Source organism: Castor canadensis, chromosome 11 (assembly GCF_047511655.1).
Source record: "Castor canadensis chromosome 11, mCasCan1.hap1v2, whole genome shotgun sequence".
In the NCBI taxonomy this organism is placed as follows: domain Eukaryota; kingdom Metazoa; phylum Chordata; class Mammalia; order Rodentia; family Castoridae; genus Castor; species Castor canadensis.
This window is the reverse complement of record NC_133396.1, coordinates 131,660,105-131,681,389: the sequence shown is the minus strand read 5'-3', so window position 1 is coordinate 131,681,389 and position 21,285 is coordinate 131,660,105. Positions and strand designations below refer to the sequence as shown.

The 21,285-nt window shown below is 46.1% G+C and overlaps 1 protein-coding gene, 1 long non-coding RNA gene and 1 other non-coding gene across 8 annotated transcripts in view; 1 reads left to right on the top strand and 2 right to left on the bottom strand.

Moving 5' to 3' along the window:
- The window catches only part of LOC141413981 (uncharacterized), a 28,934-nt gene extending 26,560 nt beyond the window's left edge, over window positions 1–2,374 (bottom strand). Inside the window, exon 1 of the long non-coding RNA XR_012439063.1 lies at window positions 2,296–2,374. This is a non-coding gene — a long non-coding RNA (uncharacterized lncRNA). The remainder of the gene's footprint in view (window positions 1–2,295) is intronic.
- The window catches only part of Nr5a2 (nuclear receptor subfamily 5 group A member 2), a 130,953-nt gene that overhangs the window by 6,739 nt on the left and 102,929 nt on the right, over window positions 1–21,285 (top strand). Inside the window, exons 1-5 of one of the 6 annotated variants that reach the window (XM_074048691.1) lie at window positions 280–317; window positions 4,563–4,700; window positions 8,485–8,603; window positions 10,034–10,175; window positions 12,582–13,228. In XM_074048691.1, the coding sequence (XP_073904792.1) occupies window positions 4,619–4,700; window positions 8,485–8,603; window positions 10,034–10,175; window positions 12,582–13,228 (990 nt within the window). In that variant the 5' untranslated portion in view covers window positions 280–317; window positions 4,563–4,618. Of the gene's footprint in view, window positions 1–279; window positions 318–471; window positions 1,626–3,400; window positions 3,493–3,860; window positions 4,045–4,562; window positions 4,701–8,484; window positions 8,604–10,033; window positions 10,176–12,581; window positions 13,229–21,285 lie in introns of those variants that run through there. The other 5 variants (XM_074048692.1, XM_074048689.1, XM_074048690.1 and 2 more) reach the window with 5 other exon arrangements.
- On the bottom strand, window positions 12,144–12,216 carry Trnas-gga (transfer RNA serine (anticodon GGA)). Its single transcript has one exon. It is a non-coding gene; the product is annotated as a tRNA-Ser (tRNA).

Genomic DNA, 21,285 nt, shown 5'->3' with positions numbered 1-21,285 from the left:
GGTGAGAGCGGGTGGAGCCTAGGGGCGGGGGCGAAGAGCCAGGCCCCCTGCGCCCGGGAGCAAAACTCTGCCAGACTTGCTAAACTGAATTTTCAAGGGGGAAAAAGGCAAAATCAGTTTCTGATGGGTTTTTCGAGTGGGAGGGGCGGAAAAATTAGGCCCAGCCCGAGCTTTGGCTGGCTGATAAAGTTGCTTCTCTTTTCCCTCTTTCTACTGCGGCCCGGAGGAGAAGACATTTTTTTTTTTTTTTTTTGGAGAAAAAAAAAAAATCCAGGTCTTTTGCCCGGGCTGAAAAGTAGATACGTGGGACAAGAAAGGTAATTTTTCTGGTTTCTTAAAAAAAAAAAAATACAGTAGGAGTGGAGGAGCAAATGTTAGAAATTGCATAGAAGGATAAAGTTTTGCAAAGTTTCTTGGGCGGTCGGGTGGGTCGCTCCGGCGCGCGGAAAAGTTGTGTCTGCTATTCTTGTTAGCTATGCTCAGGAAACTTGCACTGTCCTGGAAATCTTGACATTTTATCCGGTTGCAGACCGCGTGGGTTAAGCGCGCCCGGCAGACCGCCGCGTCTCAGGTCAGGTCAAGGGCAGGCTGCTCCCCCGCTCGCTCGGCTACGCGGCGCTGCCTGCGGGAAGGAGGAAGGAGGAAGCGGGGAGCAGAGCAGGCGGTTGCGTCTTTGCGGGTAGGGAGTGCGAGACCTCTTCAGCTCCAGCCAGCTGGGTGAATGGGGCGGGCACGGTCCCGGAACGCCGAGGCTGGATAAAATATGCCAGGACCGCGCTTCTCGGGCTCATCAAGGCTGCGGGAGCCTCCCCGAGCCATCAGCCTTTGTAATTGCAACCGTCAATCAACACTTGAAGACAAAGTCAGAAGCGGGAAGGGCGAGCCCTGGAGACCAGTCTTGTAGGAAAGGAGGAGGCGTGGGGGAGGTGGAGGGAAAGAGACTTGGCTAGAAGTTGGCAGAGGGAGTACAGAAAAGAAATTCGGAACGCTCAAGGCGGCCAAATCTAGAGCTGCCTCCCCGCCTGCCTTCTGAGGTCTGGTCTCTGCCACCAGTGGATTCCTAAGAGGAATTCCACTAAGAGCACAGTGGCATTTGGTTAAAAAGATGTCCCTGGCGGATAATGGGATGCGCCTCCCCACCCGCGGTTGGTGTTTGCCGGGATCGGTGCCTACACCGGCCAGTGCTGGCACCGTCCTTCTCCACCTACTCATCCATCCCAACTGCCTTCCCTTCTCGCCGCCACTTGTTTCTCGGGCCTCATTCTGCGGCCTCGGGAGCCTTGAGCCATCCCAGTAACCGATCTTAGACACCCGAGCTCAGGCTCCTTCTGACACAGGGGTCCTTCAAAGAGGGCCTCCTGGGAGACGTCCAAGGTCACAGAGCAACCGAGGCTCGGGCTTCAGAGGGGGTTCCCTGCCCATCTGAAGTGAAAGGCCAAGGGATCAGTGAGAGTTAGCAAAGGAGGAAGAAGCTCAGGAGACATTGAAAAGGTGCACCTGGCGGAGGTGGGGGGTTGGTAAAGAGCTTAGCGTCGACGCCTGGTTCCGCCGCCCCTCCCTCGGCGTCCTCACCAGAGTTGGACATTTCGCCGCTCCCCCAAACTTAAGGAGCAACACCAGGAAAGGTGAGTGAGCTCCAGATTTCTAACAAAAGTCAACTCCATTATATTTGCTGTCTCCACCGTCACAGGCCAGGGTTTCCGAGTCCCTGGAGAGGACCTAAACTAGGGCAGGCCCTAGGGGAGCTTTTCCCACCCTGGAGGTGGAGGTCCGGAGCGCACTACTCTGGCTTTTTGTGCTCAGAGTTCCCCTGGTTCTTAGAAAAGTCAGTTTTCTCCCCACCCGAGAGCTCCAGCTCTTAGGGCCCCTTCGGCAGCGGGCTGCTAACTAAGCTGAACGGTCTACTTGGACTGGATCCTCAGAGCAGGGGGAAGCCTTGGACTTGCCAGCTGTGCTACCACTTATATATTAAAGGTAGGATTCTTTCAAACCTCCACTTCAACCCCTGTTCCCTCCCACCTCCCTCTCATTTTGTGAGGCTTTTTCTTTCCTGGAAAGTCTACCTGAGGGGAGAGAAATGAATGCCAGATGGCTTTTTGCCACCATCACCCTTGTCTTTGGGGAATGTGGTGGGAAGGCACATTGCACTAGACAGAGAAGTCGCTAATGTGAACTAAGCAAGTCCCTTCTGGCCCTGAAGTTGGTGCTATGAGCCTGACCACAGAGTTTGCCTCACCGTGTCAGCCTTAAGTCTGGCATGGTTTCTTGCCAAACTGCAATGACAACCCTTCATACCTCTTTCCACTTCTTTCAAGTGCTCCACAAAGCCGAGAGCTGGAAAGGACCAAGATTCTGGAGTCCTCCCTCCTTGCCAGGCTGGAGTTTGGAAAAGAGCTAGGTGCCCCATAAGCTGTTAGGATTGTTGTGGGAGGAGACTGTTAAGGCTTTGAAAAAGTGGTATTCCAAATTCATAAGCTTTGATACACACTGCCTTTATACACTGTGTAAGAATATATATCTTAATTCACAGTGACCTCTTAACAACTGGTAATACTGAAAATGTATTGACACCCCTACTTGATATTAGGGTGAAAACCAGGGCTTAAGTGCACTTCAGCCCACTCCCCCATACAAACTAATGGGCAGGGCTCCCCAGTTTTAACTGTTTCCATGAAACCTGAAGCTGCCACTTACAGCTGAAATTTAAGTAACTTAGACTCTGACTATATATTGAAGACCAAAATGGCAAATTAGCTTAGAGAGTCATTAGTACCTGAATTGCCAGGAGTGGGTGGGCCACGGACAGCCCACTTCATATAAAAATGGAAATCTGTGCACTGCAATGATTGGAATAATTTTAAATTCATCAAATACTGGTCTGGGCAGTTTGAACATGTCATCTTTATGCCATTTAAATGGAATAACTTCAGATCTTTTGAGATTCAAATTCACCCCCTTGTGGGTGGACTCATAATTACCCAGTTACAGCACACTGAATACGAGGCTGGTGCATGCTGTCGGGAGGCTGGGAATGTTTTTCATCTTGTTGGGATGAGATCTGAAAACTTTGAAGATGTGGCCGGGCTGGTGGCCGAAGAGCTTGTGTAACAGATGGTTCTTTAAAACTTAAAAAAAAAGCTGAGCCTCCGGGCCTCATTTGGATGCAGGGAGACCCCAGAATGTAAAAGGAAAGCGCTTCTGATCTTTCTATTCTATATGGAAAGAAACACGGTTCGCTAAAACTAGGAAGTCTGACACCTCGATAATGTTGGGGTCCAGTGGAGGGTCCTTCATAAGAGAGAAAGGAACTGGAATGCTACCCTTTTTTAAATTCCCGGCAAGCGAGTGAAATCTCCGGGACCTTCAGACAGCCCCGACCCTCGGCTCCCCAGACAGCAGGCGACTCACCGTGTGGCCTCCCCAACGACTGAGTGCCTGGGCAGATGAAGCTGGGAGACCCTTACAGCAGACCAAGTCTGCATTCGAGAGGAGGTCTGGTGAATTCAACAACTCTTTTCTCCTTAGGTGTTTTAAGTAGGTGTTTTTCCTGTCCTCAGAGGCAAGACGACACCCACTCACACCCACACTGTCCATCCCTTCTCGCCCTTCGCGCTCTCAGCTAGTGCAAAGCCGCCTGGCTTCAGATCCTCCGCTGCGACGCTCAGGCAGAGGTCGCCTCTCACTAGCTGTGAAGACCCCGCCGGCTTCACATCCTCCCCCGCCCCAGTCCAGGGTCGGGTGGGAGTGGGTTAAGGCGGGGTGAAGAGGTTGGGACAGGCGAGGGGATTGAAGCATCCTCATTGGCTGGCGGCTGGTGTCGGACCTGAGTCCGGAACCCGCACCCCCATTCACGGGCTTCACCCCCTCATCCCAGTCTTCCCCCCCCCAACCCTTGGCCCTACTTACCTCCCTTCTCCTCGCCTGCCCCCTGTCCTTCCCAGCACCGTGCCCCTCGGGGCTGGCCAGGGCTGCTCTCGTATACGCGACAGAAGCAAAGGAGGCAGGAGAGGGAGGCTGAACTTCACAACTCCGCACTTGGCGATAGTGAGCGAGAGGGAAGCAGAGACTGATAGAGGGAAGGGGCGGAGAAGCGAAGCGTGGACAGGGAAAGAGAAAGAGAGAGAGAGAGACCCCTGCCGATCTTGAGCCAGAGGGCGGGCTGAGGGAGGGGAAGGAGTCGCCGGAGCCGTCCGGGAGCAGCGGCAGCCGCTCAGCCGCGGCGTCAGGAGTAGCCCCGCGGCCACCACGCCGCGCGCCCGGAGCTCGCGGATCCCGGCCGGGCAGCTGCGCTGCGCCCTCGCCGCCGCCGGTGCGGAGCGGAACCAGGGCGCTCGGACGCCGCCTCCCTCGCCTGCTTTCGTAGCCCCGACCTCCTCCTCGAAGATCGGGGCGGCTCCGGAGCTGCGAGACCGGACGGGGCTCGGAGGTCCTGCCTGGCAGCTCCGGAGGAGGCGGAGGCACTCTCCGGCGAGCGAGCGAACGAGCGAGTGGGTGGGTTAGCGGGCACCTGGTCGCCCCTTCCCCTTTTCCGCTGGAGTTGAATCTGTGCTGCCCGTGTCCAGGTGCTGGGCTTCTGGACCGACACCGACCCTCTGTTCCCGCCCGCGGCCGCCTTGTCATGCTGCCCAAAGTGGAGACGGAAGCCCTGGGACTGGTTCGATCGCATGGGGAACAGGGGCAGATGCCGGAAAACATGCAAGGTAAGGAGGCGCCGGGCGGCGCTTGGGTTCCTGTGCTTTCTCCACCCGCGGGCTGCAGCCTCCCGCGCGGCGCGGGCGCCAGAGCAGCTGGGACTGAGGGGCTGCAGAGCGGCGCGCAGGCATCAAGCCTCCGCGTCAGGTGCGGGCATAAAAGTTTATGGCTCTTGAACAACGCAGACAGACCTTTTGCAATCAATGTCTTCTTGGCTGCTTCTGATTGAGAAAAGAAGCTAGCAGCTCTCTGGCAACTCCAGCCGAGGCAGCTTGGGGTAGTTTAATCAGATCTTTTTGGTGACTGGAATGTCTCATTGGGCACCGGAGCACAGGTTCCCAGCCCTTGAAATTGCTTTGCACTTTCATGCTCCGGTGAGGAGAGGGACGACTGACCAGGAAAGTCAAGTGCAGAAAGAGAAGGCGACCGCAGAAAGGTTGTGCTGGTGGTGTTAGAATGCTTGTGAGCACCCCAAACCCAGACGGGTCCCGGAGGCAGCTTGGATTTAGATAACTTCAAAACAGCCAACAGAACTTACGGGAACCAAATTTACCCCATCCCCAGTGAGAATGGTGCGAAGGGAGAGGTGTTGGGCTGAGGTTAGTTTATGGCCCCTTCCTCCATCTGAGAGCTGGGAATAAGTTTGCCTGGCTTTTGATTGTTGAAAAAGAAAAAAAATCACACTGGCTGTATTTTTTTTCCACATTCCAAAATAGCAAGTCTAGATCTGGCTTGTATTAAGCCCTTCAGAAGTTGGTCGTGTTTGCTCTGGACCAGGAAGGGAACAATGCTAGGAAAAGTCACCGGTGCTCTTCCATCCTCGCCCCTTCCAGCACGCAGGGTGTGCGGGCCGGGGGCCTGTGATCCCGGCACACTTCATGCCATCCTCTCGCATGAACTTGAAAGGCCCGGGGAGGTGTTGAGAGCAGAGTTCAGGGCTGATGCAGTGCGGGGTAAGGTAGCGCGCGTCCCAGGGCGTCAGGCCGGGAGACTTGGTGTCGCCCCACTGCGGAGGGAGAAAGGGGTGGCAGGCGAGAGGATCTTGCAGGTGGGGTCATTTACCTTCTCGGCTATCCTAGGGTCTCCTCCATTCTTCAGGTAGGGCTTGGAAACCCCCTGGGACGGAAGCTCCCGCGACTAACTTTGTGCATCAGCTGCGGAGGGAACCCGGTTGGTTCAAAGAGGCGTTTATTTCTTCCTGCCCCTGGGGTCGCCAAGCAGTGGGATGTATGGGGAGGCAGTGGGGAAACCGCACTGGGGTGCTTCCATCGCCAGCCCGCGGAGGGTGAGGCCTGCGTCCCTGTGGTTCTTGAATCCAAAAGGAAAGTTGCCGTTTCCCGCGTTTCTGAGGTATTTGGGAAAGCAGTGGAGGAAAGACCTAGAGCCAGGCGTAGGGAGGGGAGAGAAATGCCAGGGTAACATTTTCTTGGTCAAAGACAAAAGCCCTTCTTGCCACTACCGACTTGCCCCCAAAAGAGAAGATTAGCTGGAGCCCAAGCCCCGGCACTCTCAGTCCTGGGTTCGAAAATAGCGTGGGAAACGCCCGGCACAGCTTCCTTTGGGACCTACTGTCTGCTCCTTTGGGTGGCCCACCTCTTGCTTGCTCCATTTCTGCTAGGGTCACAGCAGTACTCCTATGTATGGGGGAGTTTAGAAAGGGGATCCTCTACCACCCGGTAGAGGATCATGCAGCGCGTCCAACTTCGGGAACTTCCCGACCTCGTAGTCTCTCTGACCCCCTAACTTTGCACGACCCCGAGGGTCTCCTCTCATTCCTCCCGACCGAGATTAGAAAGAGCGCTGGGACTTCCTTGCCCCTATGGATTTGGTTCCAGAGCCCCAACTTCGGCGGCACCATCGCACAGGGGAAACCGAAAGATGCCTTGCCCAGCAACGCCTGGCTCCCAGCAACGTCTGGCTCCCCACCCAGCCTTTTTGGATTTTCTAAGAGGATCCCCACCCCAGGCCTCAGGCTTTTCGGCGTTGGAACTCCCGAGATGGGCAGAGTACCCGTCAGCTATGCCCGTTGGGTGTGGAGTTCGAGTTTAATTTGTTGGAAGAAGGGGAGACAGAAAAGAACACACTTGGTAGAGCAGACTTTACTTCCCTTCCCTAAAACATACTTCCAGATAGTAGTCACCAGTTTTCGGAAAGCTGTAAACGAACTTCTCCACCCCTCAGCCTCCTCCAAGCCTCCAGGTCCCCAAATCCCAGCGGGGCGCCCTTAGGGCTGGAAGAGCTGCGCCCAATATCACTGATTCCTAAGCCTTGGAGCCCAGGCTACTGCCTTTGGTGGTGGCTCTTTCTCCCGGATTCTCCCAAACTCTGGCTGACTTAGTCCTGTTTAAGCCCCAGTCCAGGGCTGTGTGTCTTTGGAGGAGACACTTCAGCTCCACAGGTTTGAGCTTGGCCCGCAATCACAAAGGACTACAGTGACCGTCCCCCACTCCCCACCCCAACTGCCCTTTCCCAGGCCTCAGAAGACGCGGGGCGGGGGGAGGGGGGGAAGGGGGAGTTTATTTTAAAATAAGTCATTTGCACGGAGGCCACTACGATGATACAGTGGGCCCAGTACGGTACTTTGGCAGTGGAGTGAGGGCTCTTTCTCTTCTTTTTAGCAAACAAATCAAAGGAAACTGCCTGGCAGTGGGCACCCCCGCCCCGCCCCTGCAATGCCACTTATTAACTTAAAACAAACTCGCCTGGGTGTTTGTGCGCCTGGGTAGCCGGGGGTTGAGCAAGGACGGAGACCCCAGCGCGCCAGGGGTGAGGGAGAGGGTGCCGGGGGAGGGAGCACGGTGGCCGGACTTGCAACCAGATCTCCCCTAGCTCTGGGTGCCCGCCCACCCCCCCACACTTGACCCCAGTGTAGCTGAGTCCTAACAAGCACCCCAGCAGGTATTTCCTGGGGTCCCCTGGCCACCGCCTCCAAGTGCTTAGTTTATCTTTTGGCTGTGATGACGCCTTCTGTGCTTAGTGTCCCCAGGAAAGTGGTTACTGGATCCTCCCGCCGCCCCCCTCCCCCCCACGCAAGTTTCTGTTGAGCAGAGGTGTTTCATAGCTTGTGATGGCTCTTGCGACCTTGTGGAGTTCATCCAGAGCTTCACACTTTGCCACATGATCCTCCAAACACTCGTGTGATCTTTGCCTCTTCTGTTTTTGGCGGGTCCGCATCCTCTTTTCTCTTCCTTTCTTTTTGGTTTTCTCAGGACATTTTCAAACGCGGGGAGATGAAAGTATCCAGAACAGAAGTCCTGAATGGAAACTGTTTCCATTAATCTAACGATTCGAAGTTTAGGCGCGGCAGGCTGTGTGGGTTGTGAAGTGGGGTTGCGCCGGGAAGCAGGCTTCCTGGCCAGGTGTGCTTGCAGCAAAGAGTGGGGAGTGGTGTGTGTTTCTCTCCCTTAAGCAACGATGACATTTGGGGACTTCAGAAATTTAAAAGAAATTCTAGGTTGTTACTTTATGCTCTTCATGCTTCTGTTTTGATCTGTTGCTTTGCAGTTATGAGACCTGTGTCTAAGAGCTTAAAATGTTAGCACAAGAAGTTGAAATTGTGTTTAAATTTAAAATAGAAGGGCAGGTTCACGGATGTGCAAAGGTGTTTTACTTTCGCTGTGTAAAAATAGCTGTCTTCAGCACCACTCGGGTAAAAATGATTTTTATTTTATATTTTACCTGGTGATAATTGCCCACCCATCACCAGAATGGTTTCTTTTTTTTTAATAGCATGATTAAAACCTACCTAGTAAATTAATTGGAGTTCTATATACATTTCTCTTCTTGTTCCAGTGTCTCAATTTAAAATGGTGAATTACTCCTATGATGAAGATCTTGAGGAACTTTGTCCCGTATGTGGCGATAAAGTGTCTGGGTACCACTATGGGCTTCTCACCTGTGAAAGCTGCAAGGTTTGTTCACACATCGCTATGTACAAAATACAATGCTTAAACCGAAAAATAAACCAGGGGTTACTTTTCAAAGCTAAAGTTAGGCTTCTTCTTTTTTTTTTTTTAAGACTCAAAAATGAGAGAGTTAGTGTTAGGGAAATAATCCTTAGAAATGTGTGTCTGATTTAGTTCAAAAGGCAAAGAAATTTATGCTGTTTAGAAAACTTTGCCAGTGTCATGACTTTAAGATATTTTATTATAGTGTAGTGATGTAACTGTAGAAAGGTTTCCATTTCTAACAGTCTCAAATATTGATTTTACTTGACTTATATGTATTTAAAGCGCTGTGGTTCTTGAGAGGCAACGTGTCAGATACATCCCAAATACATTTTAACTTCAGAGGATTCTGTGATACAAATCTAAGCATTGTTTTATCCACAGACATAAAAGTCAATTTTTCCCACTGTGATTCCATCCTGATTTATCCCAAAAATAATTTTTAAGATTTCTTTGTGGAAATTTATAAAGACCAAGAAACCAGATTTTAGTTTCTCACTGAGTAATTTTCCTAAGTGTATCATGTGACCTATTTAAATACAAGGAATTTGAATAAGTTAAATGTATTGTATCATTAGTATAATGCCAATGATACTTTAAGACTTTCATGTCAGACTTTATATAATCCCAGTAAATTGAATATGCTCCTTTTTTTCCCCAACATCTTTTTAAATTAGAAAACTGGGTACAATTACTTAAACCATTGTTAAACAAAGTAAGACAGCTACAATTTTTATTTATTCATTTGGATGCGATATAAGAGAAGCAGAGGCTCTTCAATCCAGGTCTGCAATCCATGCTCTTCCTTCTTGGTCATTTCACTTTTTTTTTTTTTTTCACACAGTTCCCATACTTGAATGGATTCCAGCAGAATTATGAGCGTTTTCCCATGTTACTCTTTAAATCCTTTTGCTTTTAACTCTCCAGTGTTGACGTTTGTAAAAGATCTGAGGTGTTTTGCTATTTGGTTTTTCCACCACATTTCACAATGGTTTGTCACTGAAATTGTTTCAGATGACTTAGAAACAATGCAGAACTCCACAGTGCCTCTGTCGGGAACTCGGAGGTTAAGAGAACAGGGTTTTTTTTAAGTCACTGGTCAATATAGAGTGTGGGGTTTTTTTCCCCAGCTGTCAGAATGAAATGGCATGTAGCCAAATCTCCCCAAATTTTGATGTACTTCTTCAGGAACATAACTCTGGGGCCAGAAAAATCTACATTTTGGCCTGGCACTATTGGGGATGGCTGATGCTGAAATATAAAAGGAACCACAGAACCCCAGAAAGGCTCAAATGTGCAATGAGAGGACTTACCGGTGATTTTCTTAAAGTGAAATAATGGAAGAAAAGGGTGTCCAATTTACAATATGTCTCACTATTTTCTCTGTTTTACAGGGATTTTTTAAGCGAACCGTGCAAAATAATAAAAGGTACACATGTATAGAAAACCAGAACTGCCAAATTGACAAAACACAGAGAAAACGCTGTCCTTACTGTCGATTTCAGAAATGTCTAAGTGTTGGAATGAAGCTAGAAGGTAAGATCTTCTAAGGACCACCACTCATGAAAAGTCTCCAAGTTCACGGACTTAAAAACATGTACTCACGGTGTAGTAACATTAGCTTTTCACTCTTAACACTACTGAAAGGAGTGGAAGATCTTTCTACTTTGTCTGCAAAATATTTTCTCATTTAAATATGGTGCCATCTACTAAATGTTTATTACTAGGTATTTATTAGCTGTTGAAATTGGTGCGCACACACACACACACACACACACACACACACACCACTTTACTTTTTAGTTTGGGAATAGATTTAATACTAAAAGATCAACAAGACTAAAGTGATCCAACTGAGAACAAATAAAATTAATACACAAAAATCTGAAACATAAAATATCTTGTAAGTTTTCAAATCAGGGTGCCATAGTAAAAGTTGGGTTTCAACCTTTTTTTTTTAATAGGTACGTATGCTTTTTATAACTGTTCATATTAATCTCATGATTGTGATGCAAAAGTTAAAGCCTTTAATTGCCCAGAGGGATTTCTCATGTGGAATTTCACTTTTTATAGTGTAGGAGTGCACAGTCTACGAAGTAAAACACTGAGAAATAGGAAAAATATGAAAAATAAGGAATGATGAAAAATCAGTGATGATGGTTTGACAAGAACAAGAGTGGTTTCTCAAAAGCCACACTAGACTTTATTGAGAGAGAGAGAGAGAGAGAGGGAGTGTTCTACACTAGTGCTCAGACTGGCAGGCGGTAAAGTTAATATGTGACTGCTGTGAATAATTTGTGGCTCATAGACTGTTATGTTGTGCTGCTATTTCCCAGCCTTTGACCTACTGGCTTTCCACAGATTAGACACACTGCAGCTAAAGTAACAGCCAGAAAGACATGTCGCCGATGGTGCCGGATACAAGAGTGCATCTTACCTGATCAGTGCAGCTTGGGCTTTTGTTGTTGTTATGTGGAACTTGTATTTGATAGAAACACTAAAAATAATTTCAAATCTGCTGAATTGCCAACAGATTATTTCAAATGGAAGTAACCAGTTTGGTTTTCATAAGGACCATTTTTAAGATGAGATTGTAATTTTCTGCTCACCAATCATTTTATTTATCAAATAGGGGAATATGATGGAAGGTAAGTACTATCATATGAGACCCAGAAGAAAAAAATAGACAAACTAAACATTTCTATTTTCTATTTTAAAAAAATAGAAAAACTAGACATTGTGATTTGCTATGATGTCATTTGATTTTTCCCAACAAAAGAAGAAAGGTTGCTTTTGTTTTTCTTGAAAATTATGCTTTCTTAATTGTAAGAAATTAAGAAATGCTGCACAGTTATACTTCTTTAACAGTGGCAGGAAATAATTGAAAATTCAGTAAATTATCATGCAGATGAAAAACTCTGATTTTGTGCAGTATTCTGGATGCTGAGAATTCACAGTGAATGTTTAATGTGATCCTAGCCCTAAGATAAAGAACTCAGCAACTTGACCTCCAGCAATTTCAGTGTGTCCCATGCTGTCAGAGGTCACTGGCTTCTAATTGCCATTGGCCACTGTGGACCTGGGGAGACCTGCTAACTAACTTAGTAGGCATGGCTCCAGACTCCACACACCATGGTGGCAGGAGAGCCCTTGGACAGCATTTGTAAGGAATTTGCTTTAATTATGTCCCATTCTGCTTAAATTGAAAGCAATAACTAGTGGTTATTGAGGGGTGCTGATAAAGTCCAGGTGAAAATGATTTTCCAAGAAGAGCTGTACCTGACCCTTTTCCAACAAAGTAGCCAAAATGCTAGGGAAAGAGGAAGATGTCCTAAAGAAAAATATTCACAATTTAATTCAGAAATAGGTGGTTTGATTTTTTTTCCTCAAAAACAAACAAACAAACAAAAAAAAACCAAACTTGAGGCAGTTTATGTAGCAAAAATTATGAAATCTCTTCAGCCTAGATAAAGCTTTTTTTTTTTTTTTTTTTTTTTTTTTTTTTGGTGGCACTGAGGTTTGAACTCAGGGCCTCATGCTTTCCAGGCAGGCGCTGTACTAGTTGAGCCACTCCACCAGCATCTTCAGTCCCTAAAAAAGGTTAATATATCTTTATTTCTCCAAAAAAATTTTATTTTTTCCTACTGGGAATTGAACCCAGGGTCTTATGCATGCTAGGCAAATATTCAACCACTGAGCCCCAAAAATATTTTTTTGATGACAAAACACAAAAAGGAAAGAATTCACATATACGAACATGGTTTTGGTTCTTGGGGCTTTTCTTAGAACCTTTGTAGCCTGTTAAAAGTTAAAACAACAGCACAGAAACAACTTCTGGTCAATTCTCAGCATTCATGAATACCTGGAGGACAGTAATCATTTGCATATTAGTAATCATTTGCATATTATTTGTGCCTTTCTGTTCTCTCCCCTCCCCAACAGCCGTAAGAGCCGACAGAATGCGAGGAGGAAGGAATAAATTTGGGCCAATGTACAAGAGAGACAGGGCCCTGAAGCAGCAGAAAAAAGCCCTCATCCGAGCCAATGGACTTAAGCTGGAAGCGATGTCTCAGGTGATCCAAGCGATGCCCTCTGATCTGACCATCTCCTCTGCAATTCAGAACATCCATTCTGCCTCCAAAGGCCTACCTCTGAACCATGCTGCCTTGCCTCCCACAGACTACGACAGAAGTCCCTTTGTCACATCCCCCATTAGCATGACAATGCCACCTCATGGCAGCTTGCAAGGTTACCAAACATATGGCCACTTTCCTAGCAGGGCCATCAAGTCTGAGTACCCAGACCCCTACACCAGCTCGCCTGAGTCCCTGATGGGCTATTCCTATATGGATAGTTACCAGACAAGCTCTCCTGCAAGCATCCCACACCTCATCCTGGAACTTTTGAAGTGTGAGCCAGATGAGCCTCAAGTTCAAGCCAAGATCATGGCCTACCTGCAGCAAGAGCAGGCCAACCGAAGCAAGCACGAAAAACTGAGTACATTTGGGCTCATGTGCAAAATGGCAGATCAAACCCTCTTCTCCATTGTTGAATGGGCCAGGAGTAGTGTCTTCTTCAGAGAACTTAAGGTATGCCACCAGCTATCACAACTCACAATGTCCCCTCAGGGGAAACCTAACCATGTTCCTGGTTATGTGTTCTTGGTGCTGAAAATACATTTTCCTTTTCCTGTTTGTATGATTTACAATCACTTGTAAATCATACAAATTTTATGACCATTACTTCAGAATTATTGTAGTGTGACTTAATATAGGGATTTTTTTTTTTCTGTGTAGTTTTTAATTTGGGGAATGACATTTAACTTAAAATCTAGGTAGCAGTTTTTGGGGTTTTTTTGTTTGATTGGTTTTTTTCTGAGTAGCAGAATGCAACATTGCTTTTAACTCAGATGGTTTTTGGCTAAAAAATTTAATGTCAAACATCTACTAACTGATTTTTAAAAGTTACCAAGTAATGAGAACTGCATTGTCAGGATGTCATCTTGAAGGTTTCTTTCCACGTAAAAACTGCCAGACTTTAACAGTGTTTAGGCCCTAAAGAATGCAAATGACACCAGTGGTGGGTAGGACCAGGAAGGTATTTACTACCTGTTTACCTTGACATTAGGTTGGTAATGTTTTCTGAGCAGATTCCAATAGGAGCTGTGTACTGTCATTGGCTGAGAAAGGGCCCATGGTGAGTGCTAGTTCACTTGGCTGTACCTTAGTCCTAATGTATGTCTGTCATTGATTTTAAAGGATTAGTATATTGTAAACACAGCACATGTTTGCATAAGGACCTGTGTTTACCTATATAATTATTTGATTTCCTGAAACTTAGGACCGAATTAATATGGGAAAGTTAGTAGCCAGTGATTTCATTCCTGACTTAAAAGTGAATCCTGGATTTGAGTTCTAAGTATATTCTGTAATAAAATCAATTTTCATGATCTCCTCCCATGTCATGGGAGGAGATGTGGCATCTAACCATCCAGTGGTTTCTGATGATCTGGGTTAGGCAGAAATTTTAAAAGCGGAGGGAAGGAAAATACAAAGCAGACTTTTAGCATAAAGGGTTACTGTTGTCTGGTCTGTGTACACAGAGGGACTAGGAGGCATGGAAGTGGGTGTTCAATGGACAGCAACATTTTTCTTGGAAGTCTTATAGCACAATTATTTGTACATGGAAACAAAAAAGTTATCTGAACAGTTCCAAATCGGTCCATAAAAAAACTTACTGGTATTCTTATATTCATAACTAAGTCTTTAAGAGAAGAAGTATTTGAAAATGAAAATGAAAATGACTCGAGCTACAACTGAGAGGCCGGGCAATTACGAATGAGGAAATCTCAGCGTTTGCAGTAGGTGGACTTGATTTGTGTTATATCTTTCCGATTGACAGCTGTGCCTTCATGGGCAGGTTGTCAGTGTCTCTGTGCCTCAGTGTTGCTGTCTGTAAAATTGTGTATGTGGTGCCCATGGAAGAGAATGAGGGAAATAAGAGCGTTTCTATGGAGGAGAAATTTCAAGGGAAAGAAATGAGAAAATGTCCACAAAATACCTAGAACTGGGAGTCTGACCTGTGCTACAAGCTCAGTAAGTGGTGCTTCCTTTAGATTCTGAGGATTGTTTTGTGAAAATGCAGTCAATATATCATACAGTCTGATATACAGAGGCACAAAACAAGCAGGTGTAGGTAGTCTCATTAGTATGACAGTGGGGAACAATATTGCCCCGTGTTGCAGGACCATATCACTGTCTTGTAATTAACAGTCGCTAATCAATACAAGCTAAGGATGAAGCAGTAAGTTGTGTAAGATGAATGCAAAGTTGAATGAGATAAAAATATCTCTTCTTGCAGTTATTACTTATATGTGCAAAAGGAAATGTGGTAGAGTGACTTCAGCTAGCCACAGATGGGACTTTACGAATGTTGGGAAAACACTCTCTCTCCAAATTTCCTCCCCCCTGCAGCGAAATTCTGCAGTAAGATTCTCTTACATGACACGGGGTTAAATATTTGGCTGAAATATAACTGCCTTCAGGATTGGGGTTCTGTCAATCTTTATACTGATGTTTAATGCATTTATTAGTTTTTCATGGAAAATACCTTGAAACAGGAAAGAAAAAAAGCACAAATACTGGGGCACCCAAGGAGTGGGAGGTGTCCCCAGGGGACAGAAAACCTCCACTCATTCCACTTTTTGTCTTGGGCTTGTGTTGAACAGGGGTGATTCCATTTACATGGTTTTTGCAGAGAATAAAGAATAGAGTTCAGAGAAACTTTGGGGTGGTTTAAGCAGAGGCTTATGAGATAAGTATTCACATTTGGAAGAATTTCTTTTTGTAATTTGTTTTGTCAAAAAAACCCAAACAAACAAAAAACAGAGTAAGTCATTTAAAGCCAGCATTGATACATCTCCAGGGCTGTAGTTTCTTTTTTTTTTTTTTTTTTTTAAACCATGACGTGCAGTAGGAAATATATTTTATGCTTCTCTTACACACACGCACACACACACACACACACACACACACACACACACAGAGTTTCATAAATGGCATATGACCTGAATGTCATGTACTCTGATGTTCTCTTTTCTGTATTTGTCTGATTTAGTTCGTGTTTTTTAAAAAATTCAGATTACGACCCATTAAATTGATTTCATGACCCACTAATGAGGCCTGACCCTCGATTCAAGAAACATTGCTCCAGGGTGGTTTTGTGGCCAGCCACTGGACTTCGCCTACCTCTCACCATCAAAGACAACTCCAAAAGGCCTCTCCCTCCTGGCATGGACTTAAGACGTCCCTGAAACCTGTAGCCTGAGTCCACACAGTAGCATTTGCAAAATGTCACAGTTTTGAAATTCCATTTGGGAAGATGAATACTCTCCCTTAAACATTTGTTGTTTTCTTGTGAATGTCATAGCAATTTGCCCATCTAGTGTCACACGTGGAGAGCAGCCTGTTACACATCCACCACCCCTAAGATGAAGGAGAGCTGTGATTTTGCTCCTGGAAAATAAGAGGATAATAAGGCAATTTGCAAAATGACCCCTTGCTCACTCTCATAGGACCCTCCCTCCCCACCGTGTCCCAGGGAGAAAATATGGATTCCACTAGTTAAGGGAACAGAAGGTCCAGGGGAAACTAGTGGATAATTTGGTTTTTCCACATAGCTACAAGGTACAATAAAAGGCATTCTGGTTTCCATTCAAAATATTGGAATGAGAAAGAGGACATGACAGCTCCCACGCCATTAGTGTGTGAAGCAGCCCACAGAAAGACAAAAGGACAGTGTGTTCACACATCCCACAGAGTTTCAGAACTAGAAAGTGAAAGGGGGGGCAGAGCTAGAGGACATGAGTGAGCTATTTGTCTCTCATATACATGGGGGGGGTCACACCCACCAGAAGACCCCCACTACTTAGAGACCACAGGATTCTCCTCGGCAAAAGGGATGGAGGAGTCATGTGACCCACCTCTTTTTGCATTTATAGAAACCAGAAGCCAGAGAAGGAGTCTAACAAGGCCAAGGTCCCACAGCTACCAACTAGGACTGGCGGACTCAGGTTCATAGAGGCCCCCCTCCTCGTTTGTGCCCCTCCTCCAGTGCTCAGCACAGTGTGACCTTTGACTCCCAAACCACAGGCCTTTGCCAGTGAAGCTAAAGCAAATCACTAGCTTATCAGAAGTCCATCACTGCCATCCAATTACTAAATCACTAATAATCAGGGAGACAGATTTTCCCTGAGCCCAGACACCCTCTAGGGAGCGCATGAGTCACTTTTTAGCAAGCCTCAATAATTCTTTCAAGCCACTGGGGGAACATTCGGGACCATTCGTGTAGTTCTAGCAGCTAGCAGATCTATGCACTAGGGCTTCTGGGCCTTGAAAGACCTTGCTTAGCACTCTCTGCAGGAGTTTCCTTCCAGGGAGAACCGTGTGGGTCACAATTAGCAGCTAGAAGGCCCAGACTCAGTCTGTCCTCTGCTCTGTGAGGTGTTTTCAAGTGGGTTTCTTTTTACGGATGTGTGTGAAGATAGGAAGGAAATGGAGGATTATGACCAGGTCATAGGTGGGCCATGCATATAAAATATACCTATATTCAATGAACCTTCTAGACCTAAGCCAATTCTGTCTGGGGTTTTTGTTTGTTTGTTTGTTTTTTGTTTTTTGACAGTACTGGGGCTTGAACTCAGGGCCTACACCTTGAGCCACTCCACCAGCCCTCTTTTCAGTGATGGGTTTTTTCAAGATAGGGTCTTGCAAACTGTTTGCCCCAGCTGCTTCGAACCTCGATTCTCCTGATCTCTGCTTCCTGAGTAGCTAGGATTACAGGTGAGAGCCACCAGCCCAATTCTGACTTAAAGTGGCTTATGTTTTGTCCTTGTGAGTGACAACTGTGCTTTTTCTTGCTGTGGTATTTCTCTCACCTGTGACTTGAATATCTATCTCATAAACATGAGAGCAGTGAGAAAGTAATTCCCACTTTGTAAAACAACTAACAAATCTGGAGGATCTATTTGATCTTCTAATGAGACCAGATGTCCTCCGAGGGTTCTGGGAATGCATACATAAGTACTTCCCCTCTATGAGTGATTCTGATACATGTAGGAATTTTTTTAAAAGTCTAAATTAATCCTGACTAAAACTCATCACTGGCATTTCTGTGGAAAATAGGTCTCAGAGACTCAGGGAGTTTGTGTCAAAGGAATTCAGCTCTGCAGAAGCCAGTTCTTCAGTGTGGTTTTCTCCAAGCAAAGTGGAAAGGGGAGGGGCAGACCTTCTTTCTCTCTGACCATTAGAGAATTTCTGAGCAAAGCTGCATTTACTTAACATTGTAGGTGCTGTTTCCCAATCATTGCAGGTTTATGATCTGAGACTTTATTGGATCTGCTCCAAGTTTTAGCTGTTTTTCGTTACTAAACTTAGTCTTTGTGTGTGTGTGTTTGAGTGTGTGTGTGTGGAGAGAGAGAACCCTACACAGTGTCTTCCCACTCACCTGCCACCTGATTCTGCTTTTTGTTTGGTTGGTTTTTGTGGTACTGGGGTTTGAACTCAGGGCCTACACCTTGAGCCATTCTACCAGCTCCCCGTTTTTTGGTGATGGTTTTTTTCAAGATAGGGGCTCATGAACTATTTGCCTGGGGCTGGCTTTGAACAGCCATCCTCCTGATCTCTCCCTCCTGAGCACCTGAGATTACAGGCGTGAGCCACTGGCGTCCGGCTTTGACAATGGGAGATCAGGAGTCAGGAGTCTTATCTCAACATTCCTACTCACTTGTGTTGTTTCCAGAATTATAAGCAGCCACTTTTCTTACCTTTGTTTTCACTTCCTTGGATGCGACATTGCTAATATGAGAAGGAGATGGATGAAATGATAAGAAGGAAACCATTTTTTGTTGCTCTTATTAGCATAGTGGGGATTGAACTCAGGGCTTTGCGCTTGCTAGGTTCTGTTCTTCCAGCCATACCTCCAGCCCAGGAAACAAACTTCAAAGTTTGTATTCCTATCAAATTTTCACTGGAAATTAAACCATCTATTGCCAGTTTTTCCTACTCATCAAAAGGATACAGAATACAGTAAATGTACCCTACATCAGTGTACAAGGAAATAAATAAACTTTTTTTTTCCACTAGAAGTGTACATAATTTTCTTGTTTTTGGGGGGTTTTTTTGCAGTGCTAGGTTTTGAACTCAGGGCCTACACCTTGAGCCATTCCACCAATTCTTTCTTGTGACAGGTTTGTTTTTTTGAGATAGGGTCTCAGGAAATAATTACCCAGCCTGGCATCAAACTGCGATCCTCCTGATCTCTGCCTCCCTGAGTGGCTAGGATTATAAGTGTGAGCCACTGGGTTTATTGTGAATTTGGAAAAAACAGCGGGTTTTCCTTGCTGATTGTTAAGGTCTCTTGAGGTGTTAAACTTCTGTTTCTATAATTTTTCATGCAGATCTGAAATGCAAGCCTCTGGTCCTACCGATGATTTGGGGAATATGTATAATTCCAGCCTTATTATAAATGGGTTCCTGTGTGCGTGTCTGTTATGAACTGAGGAACCCATTATCTCTGATTCCTTCTTCCTCAGTGCTCACTGGGTGAATCAGTGCTTTAGTCACTTGTGCTGTGGATGGTTTGTGCTGTAGTAAGTGAATTGTGGTATGCATGGGTAACTGACGGGCAGCTGAATGTGGCTGTCTGACTGTGGAGACTGTGGTGAAGTGTATTCGTCACCTGTGTTCCTCACAGGTAGGTCTTGCAAGCAAAACCAGGCACCATGAAACCTCCACGCGCTGGTTACTTTTTATTAAGGTATGATTTGTCTTTACTAGAATTCACTCTGCTTAGCATAAAAACACAAAATAGTACTACCACCCCACAAAATTCTCCTGAGCCTCGTTGTAGTAAACTCTCCCCAACCCAGCCCATTTTTGTTTTTATGGTTCCTTGTTACTTCATTGCATTTATTCATTTATTTAGGTGGTACTGGGATTTGAACTCAGGGCCTCATACTTGCTAGGCAGGTGCTTCATCACTTGGGCCACTCTGCCAGCCCTTCTTTGTATTGGGTTTTTTCAAGATAGGTTCTGGCCACCAGTGCCCAGCTCTTGGTTACTTCAAAAAAGAATTAAAATTCTTTATTCAGAAGGGAACATTTACAATCTACAGACTCACTTTAATCTCCTTAACTCCCCAAAGCTCAGTTTAGGAACAGCAGGGACTGGTCATTCCATCCCGACATGTCTCCCTGGGAAGCCTCCAGACTTGGTAAAAGTCTTATTCCCCAGTGAGGACTGCAGCTTCACACTGGGTTTGCTTATTCACATACCCAATAGGCTTCCCGCTCCTATTAACCCATCTGCTGTCTATTAGAGTCATGGGCGAGCATCAGAAAAATCCAAGTTTCACTAGCTGGGCCATTGTCAGGTATCTGCCTAGAAAAGAAGGGAGTTGGGGGAAAAAAAATAACATTTTCCTTGGTCTGCTCAAGGTCAGATGGTGAGGAAGAGAAGTCACTTTATCGGGTGCCTACGCAGTGCTTGCTGTGGTGCTAGGCGCATTTAGGCTGTTTCCTGTCTTGATTGTCAGGACAGTGCAGAACAGTGAGCATAGCATGTGGTCCCCTGTTAGTCAAAATCTGGACCATTGTCCTCACTCCACCTGTCCTTTCTAGAGGACACATCCATCCGTCCTTCCTGCTTCTTAGTGTTGTACTGGCCCATAGAAACGCTGAGCTAATCAATCAGTAAAAATTGGCGAACTTTGTTTCCAACTAGCCAGTCCTTTTAATCAGATAACTTGTTAGCATCAGCAAAATCTAGGCAATGGAATCAGTTTGGGGGTGGGAGGAAACCTGGAATGAGGGAGAGAAGGCAAAGAAACAAAGTCATGGAGGACGGGAGGAAATCCTCAGGAGGCCATCTGCCCTCAAGGCTTGGAGTAACACTAACTGGCTGAGGGTCTGGGGAAGATTCTAGGTAAGCAGAAGAGACTTGGACTTTTCTGGACTAAAGAGTGTGAGAAGTAGATAATAATAATAATAGCTAGTACTTAGTGAGCGGTAAGCCAGGCAATTGTTAAGTGTTTATACAGTTATCTTTTTAATACCTGCCTATCCCTGTGCAGTGGATGTTAATTCCCTTGTGCAGATGAAGGTATGGAGACCTGGAGTCAGTTACTGATCTGACCCATGTCACATGGTTCACACATGATAATACTATTGTTAAAACGTGTGACTCCTTCTTATCACTGTGCCCATAGCTATACCAAGAGGTCATAAGGGCCTGTTAGTGTTCACTGCAGAGAGCAATTGTCTATCAGTTGACCCAAGTCCATGAAGATTCATTACTGAGTTTTCTTTTAAATTAGAGGAGGTCATTATAGGAAACAGTAGAAAAAATTCACAAAGATCACATGGAAACAGACATAGGTGTTTGCCATTGGTTGTGGAAGCTGTGCCTGGGTGGTGGGAACAGGCAGGTGTGCAGCACCATGTGGTCCTCCTGCCTCCACCAGCCCAGCCTTCCAGTGCCTGCACCTTTTCCTACCAAATCAGCAGTACGTACAGTCTTGCCAGCTTGTCTGCTCAGAAGAATTTGCTGAAAATAATTGCCATCTTTTCTTATTCTAACACATGTGTTTG